A 24753-nucleotide genomic window follows, 5' to 3' on the forward strand; every position below is an offset into this window, starting at 1 on the left:
TATTTATTTATTTATTTTTGGCTGCGTTGGGTCTTCGTTGCTGCACACGGGCTTTCTCTAGTTGTGGCGAGTGGGGGCTACTCTTCGTTGCGGTGCATGGGCTTCTCATTGCAGTGGCTTCTCTTGCTGCAGAGCACGGGCTCTAGGCACAGGGGCTTCAGTAGTTGTGGCACATAGGCTCAGTAGTTGTGGCTCTTGGGCTCTAGAGCGCAGGCTCAGTAGTTGTGGCGCATGGGCTTAGTTGCTCCATGGCATGGGGGATCCTCCCGGACCAGGGTTTGAACCTGTGTCCCCTGCATTGGCAGGTGGATTCTTAACCACTGCACCACCAGGGTAGTCCTGGGACTTTTATTTTTGAAGGGAAGTAGACTTTCTCACTTTTTGCTACTGTTGATTACCACTATGCCCCCAACCCCACGACTACCACCACTTAGAAGGAAAGCTGGTAACCCTCTAACCTCTTGTACTTCTTTTGTACGTATTGCTCACTTTTGCATTCATTACACTGCGTTCAGCTTATTGGTGCACTGGGCTGTCTCCCAGCCATGCGGAACATCAGGCCACAACTTGCATCTCATTTATCTTTGTATGCTCTGTCCTCACATATAGTAGGTCCTCAGTATACCTTCACTGAATTAATGATTAGTGAATGAATGACTCTACAGAGCAGGTGCTGTTCCTGAGACTCTGGGAGGAGGATGCTGTGAGGGAAGTACAAGTCTGCCTGGAAAGCAGTTGTCACGTGCTCTCGGGGACAAAGGGAAGGTAACATGTGAATGGCACTTTTGGATGTGCGCCGTGCACAACCTGCATGGCCATATCTGGTGGCCTTGCTTAAAGGTGGCCATAATAGTTATAACTATTATAATAGTGATAACACCATGTTCCACTGTTAATCTTTTATCTCTTTACAAAGTAGTTTCCCACCTATAATTTAATTTTCATCTTCAGGACACATGATTCATAGTATGCTGTATGTTTGTATGTATCTATCTATATCTATTTATCTATCAATCTGTCTACCTCTCTCCATGTATTCTATATGTGTGAGAGAGAATATTTATTTAGCACTCACTATATGTCAAACATGATATACATCTCATTTGATCTTCATAACTAATCTATAAGTTTGGTAGATACTAGCATTATCCTTACTTTAAAAGTGAGCCAGATGTGGCTGTCAAGGAGAAAAAAAAATTGTCCTCTGTCCTTTAGGTTCAGTAATTTGGGGGCATGTGAATTAAACTCACAAAAGAGACTAAGAGCAGAAAAAGTGATTTTTTTCATATGCATAGGGGAGCTAACAAAAGTAGCTAGCTCACTAAATGGTTAAAGTTAGAGGCTTATATGTTTAATTTAGGGAAGAGAGGGGTGGAGTAAAGACCTCTATAGGAGGAATAAATAGGTTTCTTTAGAAACGACAGATAGGTTTTTAGGAGACCAAATGGGAGATAAGAAAGTTTGTGATTAGGGACTTCCCTGGTGGCGCAGTGGTTAAGACTCTGCACTCCCAATGCAGGGGGCCTGGGTTCCATCTCTGGTCAGGGAACTAGATCCCACATGCTGCAACTAAGAGTTTGCATACCACAACTAAGGAGCCCACCAACCTCAACTAAGACCCAGCGCAACCAAATAAATAAATAAATAAAAATAAATAAATATTTTAAAAAAACCAACAAGAGGTTTAAAAAAAAAAGAAACTTTGTGATAATGTTTGTTTATGCAAGTAGAGTGGTCTTTCCATCTTCTTCATGGCCATGAAACTCCCTGATAATGTTCGTTTATGCAAGTAGGGTGGTCCTTCCATCTTCTTCATGGCCATGAAAGTCCCCTGGAGAGGGGATTTATAGTAGCCTCATTTCCCAGAAGTTGCTGCTTCTAGTCAGATAAGAAGGGAAGCTCCAAGAAGGCTTCTTTCTGTCTTTGATGAATCTCAAATGTCTTCAACTTAAAATAATCTTCATACCAACTTTGAGGTTCCAAATGGGTCCCCACATGGCAAAAGAGGTCCCACGGCTGCTGAATGGAGTCGAGATCTGAACCCAAGCACTCTAACCACAAGTTTTTTTGCCCCAAGTTCTGTCTATTCTACCTTGAGTATTTAGCTGACTGAATGTGAGACTAACCTTTGGGGAAAACAAAACAAAACAAAACAGGGAATAGTCTTAATCTTCTAAATGCCTCTATTCCTCTTTAATAACTTGACCCCAGGAGCCAGAGCTGAATCTAGACACTAATTTGGGAGGAGATGTAAAACTTTTGCTCTTAAATTCGGTTTTGAATGTTATTGGCTAAATTATTAAGACAGGCTTGGGGTATTGTATCTCTATTTTACATGGAAGGAAATACCTTTACTTTGGAGTGATTTGTCTCAGGGCACTTGTGTTAATGGCATATTTGACGGAACGTTTCTTGACTTTGTATTTTAAGAGACTTACCAATAGATCACCTAGCACCATATCTTGGACTTGACTGAAAACATCTTTCAAAATAAAGGTGAAGCAAACCCTTTTTAGTCCTTGTGAGGCGGGTAGGTGGGGGTAGACCAAGGATGCATCATTTGTTAGAAGGGAAAGAGGTGTGCTCCGAGTATACACTGCACACTCTAGTCACTGCTTATAATTCAACTAAAATATCACAAGACTCCCAGTCTTCTTGCTTTCAAGGACTTCTGTTCAGATCTAGAGGACAAATGTCATTCTAAGATTTCCCAGAGGAAGGTCCCAATTTTTGTCATGGGATGCAATCCTTGGACCTGGTACTCACAGAGCCCCAGTGAGGCTGCATCCAGCTGTTGCCTTCATGTCCTGACTTCAGTGGGAGAGAATCAGGCTTGGCTGATACTGGATTCCCCCTCCTCCTCCTCCTCTTCTCATTTCCATGGAGGCGCAGGCCCAAGCCCACCACAGAGTTCAATTTGTGAACCCAAAAGGTCCCATCTGCTTTAAGTCCAAGAAGAGGTATGGATGTGACTTAGGCCTTTTCTTTGGGGCTAAAACTAGAGATGTGTGGAGAGTAGGTTCATAGGCCAGAGTACCAGGGGCAAGGAAGTCTGTGTTTCTTTTGCTTTCTACTTCTTGGAACAGGGTGTTCTTGCCCATTTTAGCCACTATCTGGAAAGTAAAAGTCTTAAAGGGGACAGCTTATGCTTGTGGTGTCTGAATCTCCACTGGCAGAAAAGTGTGACCTCAGCCCACATACCAGGGCTCCAATTACCCATTTATACCCTCCAATGAGGCAGGGGTTGGGGGGACTCATCACTCTCGCATGTAGATGCTGGCAGAACTTATTTGCATGCTTTATCCTGTAGCACTAAGGGAAGTGGCTCTTTAAACATCTGGACCTCAGCGTCTTGGGAAGGAAACTCATAGAGTCAGAGATTCATTGGCTAGAAGAGACATTGAAAGGTTTGTTCACTTGCCCTCTTGTCTATAAGGAGATGCAAAAAAGATGCACTTTTCAAAATGCCACCTTTAAAAGACTCGTAGAAAAGGTGACTGTGTCTCTTCCTGGAAATCTCAGATGATGCAGGACCACCCTCACAGTCATGGTCAAAGACAATCTCTCCTGCTAGGGCTTCTTGTGCCATCTGCAGGCCTGTTTGCTCCCAGCTGGAGGGCCCTGTGCTCCCCTCTCTGACCAGATAAACGGGTTTCATGAGAATTTCCTCTACAGCCATGGGGAGAAAGTGCCTGGCCTTTAGCATCAGGCAGACCTTTTCTCCACCTATTAACTGAATAATCTTGGGCAAGTTGCTAAACTTCTCTGAGTCTGAATTTTATTTTCTGTAGAATGGAAATAATAACATAGTATCTAACTTGCAGTGTTGTGAGGTGAGAATGCCTGGTACATAGAAGGCCTTCAGTAAATGTGCCTTTCCCTTTCCCCTTCATTACAGCACAGCAAAGACATTGCTCTATATGAATCTGTTTTCCAAATGACTTTTCCTTACATAATTTAACAGTTTATTACATCATTATGCATTGAGGACAAATACATATAGATACTGTCATTTATACTAATTGTTTTGTCTGAATAGCTCTTCTCTGCAACTAGAATGTCAGCTTCCTGTGGACAAGGAATGGTCTTGCCTCCCACTTAGCATAAGCTGGGCCCATAGGAGTGGCCAATGAATTCTTATCCAGGAGACCCTGATGGATGGTTCAAGTGAGCTTTAGAAGGTCATCTTTCTGTCTTTTCCTCTCCAAGTACAATAATGTGAAGTGTGCCTAGCACAAAGTCTAGCATATGGGGAACGTAGAATGAAGTCCATTTTGCCATCTCACTTCTACAGCTTTCCTTACAGGTATTCTTTGACCAGATTTTGGCTTCCTCTCTAAATCCTCTGAGTTCTCCATATTTTTTAATGAGTGGAACACAGACCTTGGCACCCCTAAGACCCTTTCTTAAGCTGAACATGAGAATGAAGGGGAGGACATGACAGAACCTCCGTGCCCACCCCTGGCTCTTTGCCTACACCTTCTTTTCTGGGGCATCAGGCATCTGCTCATGGCATCCTTCTTAATATGTGGTGATAGCCAGATTCAGCCCCTTTAGACAATCACCTTGGATCTATAGCCCAAATGACAAAAGTTTCCCAACTTTTGTCAGAGGCCTTATGGTGAGGAATAAACCAGAGTTCTGAAGACCTTGCCAAAGCAGCTTAGCTTTGGGCCATAAAATACATTCTGTCCTAGATGCCATCTTGAGCAGAGTACCTGGCTGGAGGGCTGCTCGACTTCGTTGAGTTGGGATGATCTGAGTGCAAGAACTCAGTCTTCTCTCAGCACTTACTTGGACTTCCTGGATCACCTCTAGCAACCCATCCAGTTTCTTCACTGTCTTATTCTCTACCTGCTAAGCAGAGTGGAAACATTTATTTTCTGTGCCCTGTACTTGCTCCAGGATCTTGGGTGTACCTACATCTCGGCAATTCTTCCCTTCTGGGCACTCAGAGGAAAATGGCATTCTCCCTTCATCTTCAGCCACGCCCTCAGCTGGACCCTCCTTTGACAGCTGATGATCTAGGAGTTAATACTCCACTAAAACTTCCCCACTCTCAGATTATCCTTCAACTGAGACTTACGGATTCTTTAACTGGCCATCTCCTGGCTGAAGACAATAAGGTATTCCCAGGAACCCGCAGCCTTTTAGAGTGACTGAGATGTAAGGACAAAGCCATAGCGTGGTGAAAATCTCTGCTTTGGAGAGGAAACTGGATATCACCAGGGCTCCCTATGTTTCACATGTTGAATTCTATCCCAGGAGTTTGCACCAGCTATGGCAAGTACAGGCAGGAGGAGGCAGGCATTGCATTGTATTGTATTGCATTGCATTGCATTGCATTGTATTGTATTGTATTGCATTGCATTGCATTGCATTGCATTGTATTGTATTGTATTGTATTTTGCAGTCACAGCCACAACACTTACCATGTACCAGACATTGTTCCAGGTGCCTTACACATCTGCATTAGTCCTCATGATGACCCTAGGAGGTAGTTATTATTATCCCTAATTTACAGTTGAGGGAACTAAGAGGCATAGAGTTTGTGCTAACTTGCCCACTGTTACATAGCTGGTAAGTGGTAGAGACAGGATTCAAACCCAGACAGTCTGGCACCAGCATCTGCTCTGAAGCTACATAGGAAAAAAGGTGGGGAAACTCTGGCTAAGGAATCAAGAATCTTGAGTTTGTTTTCAGCAGGGCTGCTGTCTCCCTAGACACAGGAAATTTGGCCCCATGTTCTTTCCCCTCTTGCTGACCCCAAGCTTATTCACCCATGAAAAATATCACCCACTAAAGAAACAAAGTTTTGCAGGCTGTTGGAATATTTGTGAATATATGTGAACGTGATGATGTGGAGCAAAGGAATGGACCTGGGTTCTGGTCCTGCCTCTGCCATGTACTATGTGTGACATTGACAAGTGGCCTTGAGTCTTTGGGCCTCAGTTTTCCTGGCTGTCCCAGATGATCTCTGGGGTTTTCTTCCAGCTCTCACAATCTGTGGGCTCTTGGTCATTGGTTTGTCTGATTTCAGTCCGCTCGTGGTCATCTCTGTTGCTGACTTTTATCACAGTCTAACTGGGTCCATGGCTAAGCACATAAGTTGAGGAGTTGAGGAAAGGAGTTGAGAATGAGGGGAGCTTGAGGGTAGAGATGCCTCACAGTTTCCAAATTTGCCCACCTGTGGCATGTGATTGAATAAGAGACAGCCTTACTTCCGTCAGCTCAGTTCCAGCTGGGAGGCCTATATGCTTTTGTGGAAAGAGCAAAGAGGTGACTTTCGGCATTGGTTAAAACTTCTAATCTGGACTCTCCCGTTTACTAACTGGGTCACCATGATCATGTTACCATGATCACGATTTCTCTGAACCTCAGTTTCCTCAAATGTGAAATGTAGAAATGTCTACCTTGAGAACTGGACATTGGAATGATTCAGTGAAATAAAAATATTATATCTATATCTATATCCATATCTCTCTCACCCCTAGCCCAGTGCCTGGCACATAGAAAGCACTCTCTTTTCATTAGAGGAGAAGGAGAAAGTAGTCCTGGGCAGTGGAGATGCCCTCTCCCTGCCCTCTTGAGCATTCAGGTTACCTCTGGTGTCTATTCTGGGTGTGGGTGCTTGTGATTTGTGAGCCTCAGCTCACTCGTGTGGGCATAGTAGAGGTTCCCCAAAAGACCTGCTCTGTGAATGGGCACTCTTTCTTTCTGACGACAGGAAAAGGATGGGGAAGAGGGATCTCCAGGGTAGTGCCAGTTTTCCCGCTGACGCCCCAGGAAAGTGGCCCGGCAGAGGGTGAGCAGGCAAAGGCTAGGGAAGCGGTGCACCACCAGCCGGAGGGAGAGGGGGCCAGCTCGAGGACTGTGGCGACAATGACAGGGGCAGGGCAGAGGGGAAGGAGGAGGAGGGCTCAGTCTCCTTCTGGGGAGAACGCGGTGAGGAGAGGCTGCAAGGAGGTAGAGGGGAGAAAACTTTTTAAATGAGCAAAGATTCTAGGAGCACAAGAGAGAGAGGGGAGGGAGGGATCTCGAGGGGGAAGGGGGAGGAGAGAGAAAGAGTAGGAAGAAGTGGGCGGAGGGAGGGTGACAGATAGCGATTAAAAAGAGGGTGGGAGGGGAACGACCGACAGGCTGGAGAGCAAGGAACAGTGGGCAGCGGGGGAGAGGCGGCCAGAGAACCAAGAAGCCAACTGGAATTCCAGACAGGAGGAAAAGAGGAAGGTAAGGGGAAACTTGAATTTTAAGAGATAAAACTACCAGTTGATGGGAGAGAGGCAGAGAGAGAGCCTTGAATCTCCAGCCTTGTTGCTGGATCACAGCAAAGCTCTCTCTCTGCACCTGTGGGTTTCCTCCCTACCCCTCTCACCAGTCCCTGTGATGGTGAGCTTTGGGTATATTAAAGAGAACAGCTTATGAAGCAGCAGATAAATCACTTACTCGATTTAGAAGGAGCTGTAGAAATGCAAGTGGAGGGCCTTTGCCGTCCATCTACCTCTCACAGATGCGCCATGCTCTAGGGGCATCTTACAAGCAGGACACCAGGTCATTTCCAGGCACTTTTGTGAAGATTGTAATTGGCCCTTTAAAAACCCAAGCCATCGCTGTTTTACCATGCTTCCTCTAGGCTTGGAATTCTTTTTGAAATGCTTTCCACAGCATCTAGGAAAGTGTTTTGATTTTTTTCCCCCTAGGGCATGTTGGATGGTTTAAAAATATTCCCTGCTTAGTTTCCTGCGGAGTATCATGTCCCCGCTGTCCATTGTGAGCAATCTGGTCACTTGCTGTTGGAGGAAAGAGGCTGGTGAGACCCGGAGAGGAAGCCGGGGAGAGGTGCCCACTGGAAGGTCTCCTTTCCTCCTGGGCGCAGGGCAGGAAGGTTCCTGACAGCCCCTTGATCTCCCTTCCAAGCATGTGGTAAAGGAGCCCGGACTCAGGGCCCAAGAGACCTGGGCTCTGGTTCTCTGAGGGGCTGTGTGACCTTGGGCCAGACAGTTTCTCCTTCTGGGCCTCAGTTTCCTCATCTATAAAATGAAAGGTTTGAAGTAGCAGGATCCCTCTGGTTCCCTTCAGCAGTAACACTGTCCAAGGCTGAGATTCCTTAGCTCACATGCACCTCAGAACCACTACAAAAGGGAAGGCTGACACAGGATTTTACATCCTTACTGTGCCTTTGTTCAGTTTTTCCTTCGTCCCCCCTCTCCGTATCCTGTCGTGATGGAGGAGTTTCTGCTTCTGACTCCTCAGCATCTCACTGGGCTGTCTCCTGAGCACAGCTCTGGCACACCGGCTCCGACTGGCCTAAGAGAAGGAAGGGCAGCGTGAGGGGCACCGGGCAGGGAGTCGGGAGGCCTGGGAGGAAGCCAGTGACACTGAACAGAGAAGAGACCAAGGCCACCCCCATCTGCCTGGGGTGGTGGGTTCACGGCTGGGGACACAAGCTGGTCTTTAGAAGCATCCTAGCCTAACTCTCACATCATCAGGCCAAGTGGTCTCCATCTCTTCCACCCACTAACCCTGGAGTCACAGCCCAGCCCAGACCCTGTTCTCGCGGGACAGCTCTCTCCACCCTCCGGCCAGGTTCCCCGCGGTGGCGTTGCTGTCCGGAACCTTCTCCCCTCGCTGACCCTCCAAGCCTTTTCCTCACTCAGCAGCTGTAGAGCAGCTCCGGTGACCACTGGGCATATGGCAGGCAGTACCGGGACGTGTGTTTCCCGGCTTCCAAACTGGCACCCTCAGCGCATCCCCTCCCCCAGACTCGTGAAGTTCAGAGCCCCATGGCAGTAACACAGCTGTGTTGCCCAGCTTGGCCGCTGGCTTGGAACCCCAGAGATGTTCTTGCTGGGCTGTTGAGACTGGCTATTGTTCTTGTCCCCTAACTGCCTCGCTCCTGTTCCCCTGCCAGGTACTGGTCTAACGTCCTAGGCCATTAGAGCTGGAAGAGGTCTCCTAGATTGCCAGTCAACTTCTTCTTTGACAAATAAGGAAAACAAGGCCCAGAAAAGGCAAGTGACTTGCTGGAGACGACACAGTGAGTCAGGGCCAGTTCAGCTGGGAGAACATCCCGCTCTGTTCACTCACAGCTAGCGCTCTTCTGCCTTCCGTCCTTGGCTGTGTTTTCTGAGCCTCCATTCCTCCCCAAACCTCCCTGCTTCTTGCATGGCAGCATCTCTATAATCCTGCTTCCTGGCAGTGACACCACCTGCCCACCTGCTCGTCCTCATCTCCGCCGGCTGGTGGGGGGCACATGCAGCGGAGGGTTCTGGGCTCTCGCAGCCAGCCGGGCTATCACAGGGCAGCCTGGCCTCTTGGGTCCTGGCTGATCCCCCCTCTGGGCCCAGCCAGTTAACACAGGGCAGGGAGCCTGTCTGTGTGGATCAGTCAGGACAGGAATTAGAAGACCTGCAGTCCTCAGGGCCAGGGAGACCCAAGGCCCAGGCTCTGCCTTCTGTCCCAGGAAAGATCTCCCCCACCGGGGAGTCCAGCAACTCTCTGTTTGAACTGGTTCCTCTCTGGGCTCCAGGATTGAACTGACTGAAGGGGAGAGATGCCCACTTTCCCAGGAAAGCTTCAGTTCTCCTAGGAAGGAAGGTGACTTCCTTTCTACAGTCAGAAGCTGCTGGCTCCTGGCAAATGACAGCTTGATGCCACTTTGTGAATCAATTGTTTCTGACATGTTAGCAAATCATGGGGAAGAAAAATTCAGCCTTCAATAATCCACCCCCCTTCATAAGGAAAGGGAGTCAGGAGGTCTCAGATTCAGAGGTATTGAAATAACACAGAGGGATCTTAGAGTTTATCTGATTCAGGGGTAAGGCAGAAGGAAAGGCCTAGGCATCTGGAATCACATTTGGGTTAGAATTTCAGCTGTGTAAACCTTGGGAAAATTATTTAATGTCTCCAATCCTCAGTTTCTTCATCTGTCAAAGAGGTTAATAATAAATAATTTCCTTGTAAGGTTTTTCTGAAGATTAAATAAAATAATGTATTTTAAATGGCTACCACATAGTAAGTGCTCAACGAACAACAGAACAATAGAGTGGAATCCAGGTCACCTGGTGCTCAGTCCAAGTCTCTTTGAATTGAGTCTCATTTGATGCAAAGGCCTTTCCACAGTGAAGGCTCACCATGACATGAAATCCTGAGAAGGTACTGCTTGGTTTTTATGACCACAGGTTTTTTTTCCTGGGTTGACTTTTGCTGACCTCTAAGTTGGGAGTCAGAATATCTGGATTCGCCTCTTGGCTTTGCCACAAATTCGCCATACTATCGCAACTGGGCAAGTCACAAACTCCCCAGACGTTCTAACTTAGAGCTGGAAAAGGCCTTAGCAACCATTCAGCTCAACCACTTAGTTTTACCCATGAGTGAACTCAGGCTCAGGGAGGGGGAATGTCTTGACTAGAGTCACAAAGAAATAGCTGGAACCAGAAAGAGCCTCTCTTCTGAGGCTCTTGTCCACAGAGGACTTCGAGAATCTTAATCCAACCTGGCATCTTCATGATTCAGGACTTCGGGAGAGGGCAGGTGTGTTTAGGGGTCAGGATGCCTATTCTCCTCAGATCACAGAGTAGACAACCTCCTATTTCTCTTTCAAGTAGAACTGAGCCAGCTTCAAACCTACACAGGTGGACATGCCTTTGGATTGGTGATCAGGTTCCAAAGTGCTGCAGCTCCTCAGAAGGAGGGAATTATATGAAGCACATGTTTTATAGTATGGACTCATGTGGAGTCCATCTCCAGGCCCCAAAGCTCGAGTTAAAGAAAAGTTTGGGGGCAGGCTCGACCAATTACGAGAACACGAGGGGCCTGATTGGAGTGGGACTCTATACCTCCCTTCCTCTCCACCCCGCCTCTCTTCTTTCCACCTAGTGAAATAACTGATTTAGAGTTAAATTAATATCCTTCCCATTGCCCATGTTTTCCCCACCTCTGATAGTCACCCTCCCCCACTTGGTGGCACATAGGGCGTCCTTGCTGTGTGCCTCTAACCGGCCTGCTGCATGTCAAATGCTGCATCAAGTTGACTAGTTGGGTCAAGTTTGAGAGGAGTTTTTACTGGAAATGGCAGAAAAGAAAACAAGGAACTAACATTATTGAGTGTCTACTATGTGCCAATTACTGTTCTAGATGTTTCCACTTATTCACACATTGTTTAATCCCCATGAGTAAACATTCCCCTTTTTTCAGATGAAGAGGAAACTGAGAGGTTATGTTACTTGCCTGAGGTCACACAACTAGAGGGTGATGGAAGCAAGGTTTGAATCCCACTCTTCCTAGGAACCACGAGTCCCACCACCTAACTCTTTCTGTTCCCATTGCTCTTGTTACGACCTGACATCAATGGAACACCAGAGCCTGCTGTTTGGCCAGCCAAGAACCCGGCAGTCGACACTGCCGCAGCCAAGAACACTTACTGGCTAAAAAAGGAAATAACTTTCTATATGTGAATTCTGGCCAAATGGTGGCAGATGCTGAAGAGTCTGGGAATCCTGACCACTCTGGGCTGAGGGCCTCCACGTGGTCGTCAATTCTAGGAACAGCTTATGCAAGGGATGGCCAGTCAACAAGCCAGAGGCTAAAAGGAAAAACCCTGGGCCTCTTACGGGAAAAGATCTGCTTGGGGAGTTAAGACACTGGAGCTCTGGTCACAGGTTTGTCACCAGCTGTCAGTCCTATCAGTCCTAGGGCCTCTTTGCTTTCCTTTCCCTTTAAGAGACACAGAGAGAAAGGCAGGAGCCAGGCAGACCGGGTTCAAGTCCCTGATGCAGCATTTGCTACTTGTGTGACTCCGTACATGTTACTTAAATTCTGAGTCTCAGTTTTCTCGGCTGTAAAATGGAATAATACTGCTTTCCCAGCAGGGCTGAAGTAACGGTTAGAAAGTAATGTTAATGTCATGTAAGGGTTAGAAAGTATAGTTGTAAAATGCTTCACACATGGAAAACACTCAACTTAGTGATATCTGTTATTATGATTACTTAACTTCCCTGGACCCTTGTCTTCATCTTGTACAGAAATAAGGGGTTGAGTTCGATTGATCCCTAGATTCCTTTTAGCTCTACTGTACTATGAATCAATGACAAGATGTTGGAAATAATAAAGCATTTCATAAACATAATTTTCATTAATAACTTCATAGGTATTAATCAACCCCTTCCGGTAATTTATAAAGACCTCCTGATATTTCATTGTATTTGAATATCTCCATTTGCCAGCCCCTCCCATCCATTCCTTGTAAATATGTCTCCTTCTAACTTTTTAAGAAGAAAATTACTTATCCTAGCATAATTCTCTTTCTCTACTTTGCCTGCTCCCTTCTACCTCCTTGGCTTTGAAACAACTGCCGGCCAGCATGATCTCTGAGTGGACCACTCTCTCTTTGCCAGAATCAAATAATTAAATTTAAAGAGGAGTTAATTATCTGCCCTTGGCTGGAGGAGCAGGAAAACTAAAGTGATAGTTAATCTTGTCCATCTGTCTCTTTTTCCCTCTCTCTCATCTCTAGCTCCCTCTCTCCTCTCTAGTGGTCAAGGTTCAGGGGTGCAGGCTCCCTCTGGACTTCTCATTCTGAGAAAGTTGCCCACACTGCCCAACTCAGTAGCTGTAGGTATATCATACATCTATCTGGTTGAAGTAGCTACCCCAAACCTAAATCAGGAAAAGAATGAAAATTCTAAATGTAAGAATTACCCTTAACCATGCACAAATCCACTCCCTATTCTAACAGTTATCTCACAAATATCCCTGTGGCAGTTATCTTATGTAAAAGAGGCCAGCCTTTGGTGAGTAAGGATTTTCAAAGAAAGGAACTTAAGGCGATTTAGATAGAATCTAGTACAGTTCTTAAGGCAGGGCCATCACTGTCAGGAAAGACAACAGCTGGCTTTGATGCCAACTTCACCACTTACTAGCAAGTCATCCTCAAGCGATTTTGCTCAAAACACCGTCTCTGAGCCTTGTAAGAAGGGGACGGGGCCAGTCCCTAGTTCCTCCAATTATTGTGAGAATCAAATGAGAATATATATATCAAGAAACTTGCAGAGTGTCTGGCACATAGAAGGGTCTCAATAAGTGTTAGCTTTTCTTATAATTATTATCACCTAGATTCAAATTCTCTTTTGTGTAACTCTGGGTAAACTAACAAATGAAGCTGAGAATCTCGAAGGATAATAAAGATTAATGAGGTAGCTGAGGCTCAAGACCACTCTCTCATGTAATCCTCCCTACATATCCATTGTAGGGAGAAACTACTGGGGTGAGGGAAAATTAGAAAAATGTACATTAATGAATAAGCTCCAAAAGAGTTCCGAGATGATGGCTATAGTTGGCACTTCACTTTATAAAGCCACCTTTGATGTCTGGTGTAGCATTGGGGTTCATAAACACTTTCTGAACTGAGCTGCACTGACATGATACTGTGTCTAAGGCATCCTTTAAGTGAGGCCCTTTGGGTCCTTTCACAACAGAATTCTCTTCATTGGGAAGCAAGTCAACCCTGCCCTTGCCGCATTCCACTGTATGGTGAGAGGAATTATAGCACGGGCCCAGGGGATTGTTGTTATTACTGTGAATAACAATCTTTATTGAGAACCAGAGGTCTGTTAGATACTATCCAGTACATGTGTCATTGTCCAGAATTAGACTCAGCCTCTGCAGAGTGGTCTTAAAATCTAATGTTGACAAACTTGGGTGAGTTTCCCAGTGATCTGTGGGGGAGGCAGAGAAGGAATAGCCCATGGTGACCAAGTCTCTGCTCTAGACCTGTTCAGCCCTGCTCAGCCAAGTGGAGGACTCTCTCATGGGCAGAAGGACCGCTCAGTGGCTTTTCTCTCCCTGGTGTCCTGGTCACCATAGTCATTGCGCAGGTGTCCCTAGGCCAGCTTCCCAGGGAGGTGCCTCTAGTGGCATTAGGTGTTTTGAGTGACCTGAATGCTGTCATTCATCCACTGTTGTTTCTAAAAAGTACACGAATCAACCTATCAGGTGCAGGGTACGATATTAAGCAATAAGGGGGAAGAGAGGGTAGGGCGATTTCAGGGGGAGGATCCAGTGATGAATGGTTATGGGGCTTGTCTTCAAGGACTCAGGGTTGAGTTGGAGAGATAATACACAGTCAGCAGAGCAAATAATTCTCCTTAGGTGTGTGAAATCCCAATGGTTTTACAATTTAACCCAAGGCCCAGCTGCTGACTTGGGGGGACACAGAAATTGTTGTCAAATAGTATGTTGTAAGGGCTGTTATATTTGGTTTCAGAGGACAGAACTAGAATCAACAGAAGGAAGAGAATTTTCAAGGCATCCCCATGGTAGCTTCTTGCTCACTTGCAACATGCCTTCTTGGGCAGGAGAGACAGGGGTGCAGTTTCAGCTGTGTGCTGGGTGACGCACCTGTCACCTGCAGCCTGTCTAGCTTACGCTGCAGCCATTAGTAAAGGACTGCAACGAGCAGGGTGACTACCGAGCGTGGTGCCTTACGTCCCCACCCCATTTGGGGGCTTTGTCAGAGGTAATGCAATCTTACTGCTAGACCAAACATTTTTTTTTTCAATCATTAAGAAAGCATTTATGGGCTTCTCTGGTGACGCAGTGGTTGAGAATCTGCCTGCCAATGCAGGGGACACAGGTTCGAGTCCTGGTCTGGGAAGATCCCACATGCCGCGGAGCAACTAGGCCCGTGAGCCACAACTACTGAGCCTGCACGTCTGGAGCCTGTGCTCCACAACAAGAGACGCCACGATAGTGAGAGGCCCGCGCACCGCGATGAAGAGTGGCCCCCGCTTGCCGCAACTAGAGAAAGCCCTCGCGCAGAAACAAAGACCCAACACAGCCAAAAATAAATTAATTAATTAATTAAAAAAGAAAAAGAAAGCATTTATTATGCACCTAATGAGAAAACCTAATGCGATAAGAATACAAAGCAGAAGACAGGCTTTTGACTTTGAGAAGTCTACTACCCATCTGAGGGAAAAAGCCGTTAAATCCTTGAGGGCAGGAGTCATGCTTGATTTGTTTATTAATCCAACAGATACCGTTGCGTGCCTAGTATTTGCCAGGCCTGGGACCCGTGAGGTATTATTTCAGTACCCAGAACAGTAGTAGACACATAGTAGGGACTCAGAAAAAATACTTGCGGGTTGGCTGATAGACAAGAAGTTTTTGGAGAACAAGTGTAAGGCAGCATATAACCCAGTGTGGGAATGTATCCTGCCTGCTGGATGGTAATTTAGCATCTTCAGAGTTCGGGAGACATCAAAGAGGGATGAGAGCAATCTGAGAAGACTTCTCCATTTCCACCTAGATCTGTGGGGTCAGAGGAAAAGGAGCTGGCTATGAGTTCATGTTAATTTGGGTTGCTCTAAATTGGTTTTCTTTAAAAACATTGCCTGCCTAGGGCGGCAACAGTGCCTACACAAGGAGGAGCACTGGATTGGGAACGTAGACCCTGAATTTTATTTCTAGCCATATAATACATGCAGTAAAGGAATAAAATGATTCATGCTCACTATGCACAGAAACCTTCCTTTGGCCCTTTCCCTCTTATCCAAGTGTAATGTTACTATTACCAAACACGTCCCCTCATGACGTCTCCAAAATTTTTGCTTTATCCCAGGACATGACACATTGAAACAGGATGTGGACGGTCTTGGGGTAAAGAACGTTCAGAATTGGGATGTTCTTGTCCAGGTTCTAGGGACCATCTCCCTTTTCCTTGGGGACTTCAGAGCTTGCATCACTTGCAAAGGGCTGTAGAATTCAATTACCCAGGGCTCTATGGAGGGCCCTGGCCCCACCCTGAACCGGAGTCAACCTGCCTTACATTCCCATAGCCCCCTGTGCCTCCCTAATGTTAACACACATCGTGCTTTATTGCAATTGTGTGTTTGTTCTCTCTCCTTAATTAAGGGAAATAAAGGCAGTTAAGCTCAGTAAAGGCAGGGACTCCTTGCTTGTCTTTTTAACTGCTGCATCTTCAGTGCCATCATCACTGCGTGATACCTGGTAACTGGTAACCACTCAACAAACTTATTAAATGAATGAACGAAAGGGAAGGACATCGTAGGCAGAGGGAACATGAGGAGCCAAGATAAAGAGGTGAGAAATCGTGGGCCGTGAACACACGTGTGGGGAGTTGTGTAGCTTAAGTACTGAGTATGTGAGGGGAACAGCGGAAATAGATGGGATGACGCTGTGCTGTGGAGGGTCTCAAGTGCAAGTTAAATAGTTTGGACTTTATAAGCAGTAGGAAGCCAGTGAAGGTCACAGATAAAGCAGTGGGGTATACTACCATTTTTATTTGACAGAACTTATTCATGGCATGGGCAGCTGCCTTTGCCCCTCCTAACACACTTCCTGCCAAGAAATGGATAATAATCTACAAAGTGTTTTATGTGCTGTACACCCAGAAAACTCAATGAGGGTCTAATCTACAACTTTCTTTGGCTGAGGTTGTCGGGGGTCCAAAGGGACCCAGAGGTGTTGGGAAACTGACTTCAGCCGGGGACCTTTCATATTATAAGCTGAGCAGCTGGTACATGATAGCAATGTTAAGTTTCTCTGACCTTGTTTGAGTCATCCAGGATGTCACAAACGAGAGGTTTTTCACCTTATATACTGCTGCCAGGGCCCACGGGGTCTGCCCTAGCCCACACCTCACCAGCTGGTTAGTTTCTCTTGTTCTCTCCCGATGAGGCATCCTAAGACTGTCTTTCTGATATTCTGCGATGTTCCTTTCTTGTACCTGTGTTTTACTTCTTCCAGGTGGGCCTCCTTGGACTACAAGTGAGGCAGTCAGCAGGCAAGCCTCTTGGCAGAACTAGACCAAAGCATCACATTCTTTGCCTTGAGCTATTTTTATATTTCCTTGGGGACTTGCCAGGAATGAGTGACAGAGTCAGAAGATCAAGGGAAAAATCTTCAGGGATTGAGGAGAGTTTGGAAAACTTGCCCCAAATCCTGGAAGAATATAACATTTGTTTCTCTCTTTCTTTTTGTTTCTTTTTGATTGCCATTTCTCTTTCCCTCTGGCTTTCTCCCCTTCTTCTCTTCCATCTGTTTCTCTCTTCTTGGTAATGCACATCTCTCTACTTTCCACTTTCTCCTATTCCTGTCCTTCCCCACCACTTTCCTTGCTAGTAATGGCTACCTTTTATTCAGTTCTTATATTCTGAGCACTGTGCTAAGTGCTTTCTACATATCACCTCATAATACTCTATGAGCTAAATAATAGTATATCCATTTCGCAGGTGAGGAAATTGAGACACAGATCCAGTAACTTCTCCAAGCTCAGCAGATATTCACAGGGATTTGAACTCCATTTAGCTAACCCCCAGATTGACTTCCCTTAACTGTTACAGGGTCTCTTTTTTCCCATTTCCAACTCCCCCTTGTCTTTTCCCACTTTTTGCTCCTCCTCTCTCCCCTTCTCTCCCTCCCTTCTCTCTGACACTCACCACATCCTGGCCTTCACATGTGTGCTGATGACCCTGAAGGTGCTGAACACTGTACACGTGCCCAGAAGGGATCACAGACCATTCAGACTCTTATCTAATCAGCCATTTTCCCTTTGGACTAACGCTCCACAATTTTCCACTTTTGGAGGCGATGGAGGGGGCCCTTCATCATGTGAGGAAAAGGGCAAATGTCTGATCACAAACCAGAGGAAAGGGCTCAAGACTTGGAAGGGTCTTTGATATGGAAGGGAACAGAGATAAGGCCCTCTCCGCTTGCTCACGGACTCTCTCATTCCCAGGGACTCTGTGTACTCTCAGGGTTGGGGGGTGGAGGGCTGGGAGAAGACAGAGCCTGGAGGCTGGTCTCTGTCAAGGTATCAACTCAGAAGCCAAAGCCTAGACCGTGAAACATGGAACCTCTCCCTGTCCCTCCTCATATGCATACAGATAGGAACCGGGATAGGATAGGAATCAGGGGCACACTGGCAGCAAAGATGTGAAGGTTAAAGTTTGAACTTGACAACCTCTAAGGTCCCATCAGAATCCGAGGTTTTAAGATTCCAAGAAGAGAATATTTACCTTCAATTCCCCCCCCCCCCTTTTTTTGGTCATTCTGTTGATTAGGACTGGTTGATTAAAGACTTAAGCCATAAGGACATTTATTGTTCATCAAGTAAGAACTCTGGAGGTAGAAGATTCAAGAGTTGATTCAGAAGCCTCAGGGCACTGGTTGGCATTTCTGAGATTCTCTGGGAAGCTTCAGGCATCTTGACTCACACAAACTGTCCACAGGCAGGAAGTCGTGGGGGTGAAGAGGACTTCAGGTGAGGCTCTATTTACTGGGGGATGGAAAAACATTTTCTAGAGCACTCCTTCCACATCAGACTCTCCCCACACCTCACAGACCAGAACTAACTGCAGTGGAGGCTGAGAAAGTGATAGCTGGCCTTCTCACCCTGCTTATGGGACACGGCAAGGAACAGGGGATTGGTTTGCCACTGGGTAGAAAACAGCAGTGCCTGCCACCCCCTCCTTCATTCACTCAACTAAGATCTACTAAGTACCCACTCTGGGCCGGGTGATGATGGTACAGAGGACAAGAGAATTCCTGTTCTCAAGGAGCTCCTACTGGAAGAACACAGACAGGCAGAGGATCACAAAACAAGATGGCAAGTGCTAGCAGAGGACTGAGTGTCCCCAGGGCCACCACAGAGCTGAAGATGCCCAGCTTGAGGAAGCAGGGAGGGCTGGGAAAGCAATGACTGGGTTAAGTTTTGAAGGGTAAATAGGATTCAGCTAGGCGTGAGGGAGCATGTAGGAGGTGGTTGAGAGGAGAGCATTTGGGGACCTTCCAGGACTTGGCATGCTGGACACGACAAAGGTAACTGAAGGGGATTGGCAGGAAATGAGGCTGAAGAAGCATGCCAGGACCTGATGAAGGAAGGTTCTGTGTGGGACTTAAAGGTTTGGGGCGTTTATTCTGGATGTGTGGGTGAGCAGGTCTGTGTGTGGGTACCTTCTGTCTGCAGAAAGACAAGCTGAGCTGAGCTGTACAGCTGGAACGGCTGCACTGCAGTGAAGTGTAGACCAACACTGCCAGCTGCTAACCAGCTGGGGGAACCTGTGAAACCTCTGAATGGTTTTGTTTGCCACCTCCCGATAGAGTTGGCCCATGCTGGATGGCTCTGATTGTTACTGAAATAGAAATAGAAACAGAAAATGCCTCCTAAGGGGCCAAATTTGCCTCTCCCACCTTCTCCTTTTTCTCTTCCACCTAGTTCTGGCCTCTGGAGTCAGAAAAAAAATATATATATATATTTTCCACCTGACAGCAGCTCAAACATATGGAACACGTGAATTATGATTTTCAGCATATCACATACCTCATCTCATTTAACCCTCAAAATCCTCTGGTGTAGCTAGTCCCATTTTACAGACAAGGAAACAGACTCAGTGAGGTAAATGTCCAGAGTCACATTTGCAGGCTCCTGTCCTGTGTCCTTTCCACTACTCCAGTGTTTCTCGGGTGAGGTCCTTGGACTGCCTGCCTCAGAATAACCTAGGCTGCTTGCTGCAAATCCAGATTCCTGGGGGCCATCCCAGACCTCCTGGAGTAGAATCTCTGGAGGTAACAGCACAGAACCCACGTTATAACACACAGCTCAGGTGATTTCTAGATCCATTAAAGCGTGGGAATCATGCTCTAATCTTGCTATCATGACTACTTTGAGTGTTCTCTTTCATTTTTGCTGGGGTGGGGGAGGAGGAAGAGAGCTTTTGAGGTGAATCTGACTTCTAAGCTGCGCTCTTTTAAGGAACGCATTGGTATGGGTCAGTGGAATCACAGAGCATGATTGGACCTTCCAGATGTTTGCACAAAGCATCCCTCTGTTTTTCTCTCTGTCCCATTTGCAGGAGTCTTGGCGTCTGTCTTCTGCTGAGCCAAGATGGGTGACTGGAGCTTCCTGGGAGAGTTCCTGGAGGAAGCACACAAGCATTCCACGGTGATCGGTAAGGTCTGGCTCACCGTCCTCTTCATATTCCGCATGCTGGTGCTGGGCACGGCTGCCGAGTCCTCCTGGGGGGACGAGCAGGCTGATTTCCAGTGCGATACGATTCAGCCCGGTTGCGAGAACGTCTGCTATGACCAAGCCTTCCCTATCTCCCACATTCGCTATTGGGTGCTGCAGATCATCTTCGTCTCCACACCGTCTCTAGTGTACTTGGGCCACGCCGTGCACACGGTGCGCATGCAGGAGAAGCGGAAGCTACGGGAGGGCGAGAGGGCCAAAGAGGTTCGGGGCGCTGCCTCTTACGAGTACCCAGTGGCCGAGAAGACGGAGCTGTCCTGCTGGGAAGAAGTGAACGGAAGGATTCCCCTCCGGGGCAGTCTGCTCAACACTTACGTCTGCAGCATCCTGATCCGCACCACCATGGAGGTGGCCTTCATTGTGGGCCAGTACCTCCTCTACGGCATCTTCCTGGACACCCTGCATGTCTGCCGCAGGAGTCCCTGCCCCCATCCTGTCAACTGTTATGTGTCCCGGCCCACGGAGAAGAATGTCTTCATTGTCTTTATGCTGGCTGTGGCCGGACTGTCCCTTTTCCTCAGCCTTGTTGAACTCTACCACCTGGGCTGGAAAAAGATCAGACAGCGATTTGTCAAGTCACAGCAGGGCATGGCTGAGTGCCAGCTTCCTGGTCCCTCTGCCCGCATAGTCCAGAGCTGCACACCACCCCCTGACTTCAATCAGTGCCTGGAGAATGGCCCCGGGGGGAAATTCTTCAATCCATTCAGTAACAAGATGGCCTCTCAGCAGAACACAGATAACCTGGCCACTGAGCAAGTGCGAGGCCAGGAGCAGATTCCTGGAGACGGTTTCATTCATATCCGTTATGCCCAGAAGCCTGAGGTACCCAATGAAGGCTCTCCAGGTCACCGCCTCCCCCATGGCTACCAGAGTGACAAGCGCCGTCTCAGCAAGGCCAGCAGCAAGGCCAGGTCAGATGACCTATCAGTGTGACCCACCAGTGTGGTGGAACCAGGACCAGGTGGGAACAAAGGAGGCTCAGAGAGAGAAGGTGTGTCCCTTCTGACCCCATCTCTCTCGTTCTCATCACTGCTCTACTCAGTTTGGGCCCTGGATCTCAATGGCATTGCTCATTTTTTCCAGAAGCTATGACCAGGTCTTTGTGGGTGCAGTAAGAGACATGATTACCTACCCAGGCTCCACCACCCTCCACTCAGAATCCTCAGTGAAGCCTTTCATATTATTCAGTGAATGGGATAGAGGAAGGGACGGGGACCATGGCAAATCTGACCTGGGAGGGACAGCCAGAGGGATAGGATGACTGTCTACATACCAGCCACATACCAGATGGATTCTCTAAGCCCCTCTGGCGTCCTTGACCCGATCACCCTTCCTCCTGCAAGGAAGAGCCCAAAGTTCCCGGCCAGCAACAAGCATGAATCAAGGAACTTGCATTAGATGTGCTCTTGAATCTGTTGTCTCCTTGGACCGTACCTTGGGGTGGTGGTCAGGTCGCCATGGGATGCCCTTGGCTGCCCCTCCCTCCACCCAGTCTTACTTAAAAAGAGGTCCTTAGACCTCGACCAGCAGCCTCAACTTTACAAGTGCCTTGGTATGCACCTCTGGCAAATGTCTCACCTTGGTGATGTTGCAGCTTTTCCTTCTGCCAGGGTGTACAGCCAGCCCGGGGAGGGGGGTGAAAAGCTCTCCTCGGGAGTCACTGTGCACACTGACCCCACTGGCTTTCCTGCCACCACATATCAACCTGCAGCTCTTTTACAGTTCAACCTGATGGTAGAAACCATCCCTTCCAGTCCTCCCTTGGCGGTCCATCCAGTGCTCCCCTAAAAACCTTATTGACCAGAATGCCCAAGAAGCCATCGTCCTCTCTCACATTCTGACCAGATCACCAGCCATGGAGGCCAGTGGAATTTCCCCAGGTCTTAGTAAAACAAAGAGGGGATTGTGCTTCTCAGATTCCCCTTGGGAAAAAAAAAATAATTCTGCTGTGAAGATAAAAATGAAAAAGGAGAGAAAATACTGGAAAACGATTTTCCCCTCCTGTTTGCTTCCCTTGCTGACTGCCAACTTAGAGTGCCAAGAGGAGGTGTGATGACAACTATGGAGGCCCCCATATCTCTCTTTCCCTGGAGGATTTAGCAGGGGCATGAAAGCAGAAAGGGAATCTCCAGCTCTCTTGGCAGGGCCCTTGTTTAAGAGCACAGAGATGCCTGTATCTCCCCAGTGCTCCTAATGAGACTGCCAAAAAAGCAGTGGGGACTACAGAAAAGCCCTGCCTTCCCAGGGACTGGCCAGGTTTCTCTCTTCAGTCCATCTGTAATAGGTGGTTGCCATTTTGGATGAAGGTAAAGGATGCTCAGAAGTGGATGCTGAAACTTACAGGGAGACAGTTTTTAAGATGCATGTGTGTGTTTGTGTGTGTATGTATATGCTGATAAGGTGGGTGAAGGGGAGGGAAGTCCTGAAGTAAGGAAAGCATGCCTTAGAGACACTTGTGTCTTCCTGCCCTTTCCTCCAGATGCCTGGCAGAGGGGCTGAGCCTCGCTGTTTTCAGTGTCATTAACCTAAATAGATAGGTCTGAGAGGTTGGGACAGAGGAGGCTGAAGCCTCAGAAGGAGGCTCAGCCTCTGCCCCACCTGCCCATCTCTGGGCCCCTCTGCTGATACTTGGTTGTTATTGGTGGGTGGAGAGAAGGATGAGGGTAGAGGGGTGGAGGAAGCTGACGGAGATGCCATTTAGGGAAGAATGACTGGTCATCCCAGATCCCTGGAGGGGACACCTTTTAATCTATTCTCTGGCACTGGCATTAAGACTCTCTCTCCAAAACAAAGCAAAAAAGACTCTCTTTCCTTCCATCTCTGAAGTGTGTTTGTTTTGTGAAATGAGTGTTCCTGGATTAGAAATTCTGTGAGATCAGTCCTGATGATGGGGCTTTCAGGAAGGAAAAAGGAAATAATATGTGTAGTTTGTCCTAATAAAGTCTGGCCCTACATTTATCTCTCCTTTGTGTCCCTTTCATGCTGTGACTACAAGAGAAGGATGGCAGACTTGGTGGGGGAGGGGAGCACTTGGAGCCAGTCATCAGTCAATCAGTATTGCAAAGAGATTTGGAATCACACATGCCAGCGTGAAAATCCCAGCTGCTGATTTACAGCTGGACTCCAGCAAGCTACTTAATCTCTGAAGCTTGGTTTCCTCATCTGTAAACTGAACCTAGTAATAGCTACCTCATAGGTTGTTAAATGAGATACTATTTATAAAGAGTACAGCAGAGTGCCTGGGAAATAATAGTCTGTCATTAAATGGTTATTATTGTTATTATCTTCATTATTTTTGTTGCTATGTTGAATACATAGTATTTGAAAACCTGGGATGTTGAGGGATGGTTACAGAACTTGCCTTTATGGAGCTCACAGTCTACCTAAGATGATCAACTGAACCACATAGAGGAAACAATTAGAATAGAATGAAATAGGAATTCATTGATTATCAATTCTAGGAACTATAAGGCTCCAGGAAGTGATACATATGAAAAAACTACATAGAAGAGGAGAGACCTGACCTGAGCCTTAAAGAGTGTCTAAGGTTTTAGAGAAGTGAAGACCTCAAGGATGACACTTTGAAATAGGTCTGGGTATCCCCATTTTACAGACATGGAAGCTGAGTTCCAGGAAGTTTCTCTGACAGTGGGCAGCTTCTCACAGGCTTCTTTGGGTGAAATCTCATCTCTCTGGAAGAGTAAAAATGATTCTTGCTCCAAACAAAGGGTCCAGGGACCACTCAGTCCTTCACCAGCAAATGGGTGCCATTTCCTAGAGAAAGAAACAAAAGCTGGGAAAAAAACAAATGGAAGTATGATCTGAACTACCAATTGGTCTTGTTTATCAGGGCAGGAAAGCTCTTATAGGGACTTCCCTGGTGGTCCAGTGATGAAGAATCCATCTTGCAATGCAGGGGATGCCAGTTCGATCTCTGGTCAGGGAACTAAAAGATCCCACTTGCTGCGGGGCAACTAAGCCCACGTGCCGCAACTACTGAGCCCGTGCGCCACAAGTAGAGAGAAGCCTGCACACCACAACGAAGACCCAATGCAGCCAATAAATAAATAAATATTAAAAAAAAAAAAGAAAAGAAAGCTCTTGTAAAGAGGGCTTGCAAAGAGGTCATAGAACACATCTTGTGACACCAGTGTTGAGATTCAAGGGTGTTCCTGACATCTGGCGTCTATCCAAGGGTAAGGTGCTCAGCCCAAATGTGCCTGAGCAGTCTAACTGGAAAAAGCAGCTGGGATCCATTTTTCTTCCTAGAAAAAAAGTAGAGACTCTCATGGTTTTATAAACATAGCTATTAACATTTGACAGTTTGTGTAACACCGAGACTGCAAAAACCAAGGGACTTATTTTATAGTGAGTAAGATTTCAACCTCATGTATCTACTCTCATTTTACTTCCTTTCCCTCTCTAAAGGTTCACCACTAAGGAGGTAAGCTGAGTACTAATCTAATGAACACACTTTGGGTTGTAGGCTCCTACAGGCCCCTTTCCTTAATTTCCTTCCTCCAGTGCCAGATAAGACTAGAATTTCTACCACTAGTGTTTCATTACTATGGCTGAAGTGTTTAAGTGGTTAATGCTAATAACACTACTATGAAGAATCATATTATGAATGAGTTATCAGATTTCTTCTTAATAGCGAATTTTGAGAGCAGAGGGAAAAACAAAAGAACAAGGGCACCAGGTAC

At 46.9% G+C, this 24753-nt stretch overlaps 1 protein-coding gene across 3 annotated transcripts; it reads left to right on the forward strand.

Moving 5' to 3' along the window:
- Window positions 1-251: 251 nt before the first annotated feature.
- GJA5 (gap junction protein alpha 5) lies at window positions 252-23333 on the forward strand. Of its 3 annotated transcripts, XM_082367989.1 has the most exons (3): window positions 252-7230; window positions 8912-9011; window positions 19875-23333. In XM_082367989.1, the coding sequence occupies exon 3, from the start codon at window positions 19907-19909 to the stop codon at window positions 20981-20983; it is 1077 nt and encodes a 358-aa protein (XP_082224115.1). In that variant the 5' UTR covers window positions 252-7230; window positions 8912-9011; window positions 19875-19906; the 3' UTR covers window positions 20984-23333. The 3 variants fall into 3 exon arrangements, with proteins under 3 accessions (XP_082224115.1, XP_082224114.1, XP_082224116.1); XM_082367988.1 differs by lacking the exon at window positions 8912-9011 and having other exon boundaries at window positions 259-7230; XM_082367990.1 differs by lacking the exons at window positions 252-7230; window positions 8912-9011 and adding an exon at window positions 14875-18628.
- Window positions 23334-24753: the final 1420 nt, after the last annotated feature.

The sequence above is a fragment of the Balaenoptera borealis genome (assembly GCF_965194805.1).
Source record: "Balaenoptera borealis genome assembly, chromosome: 1".
NCBI classification, from domain to species: domain Eukaryota; kingdom Metazoa; phylum Chordata; class Mammalia; order Artiodactyla; family Balaenopteridae; genus Balaenoptera; species Balaenoptera borealis.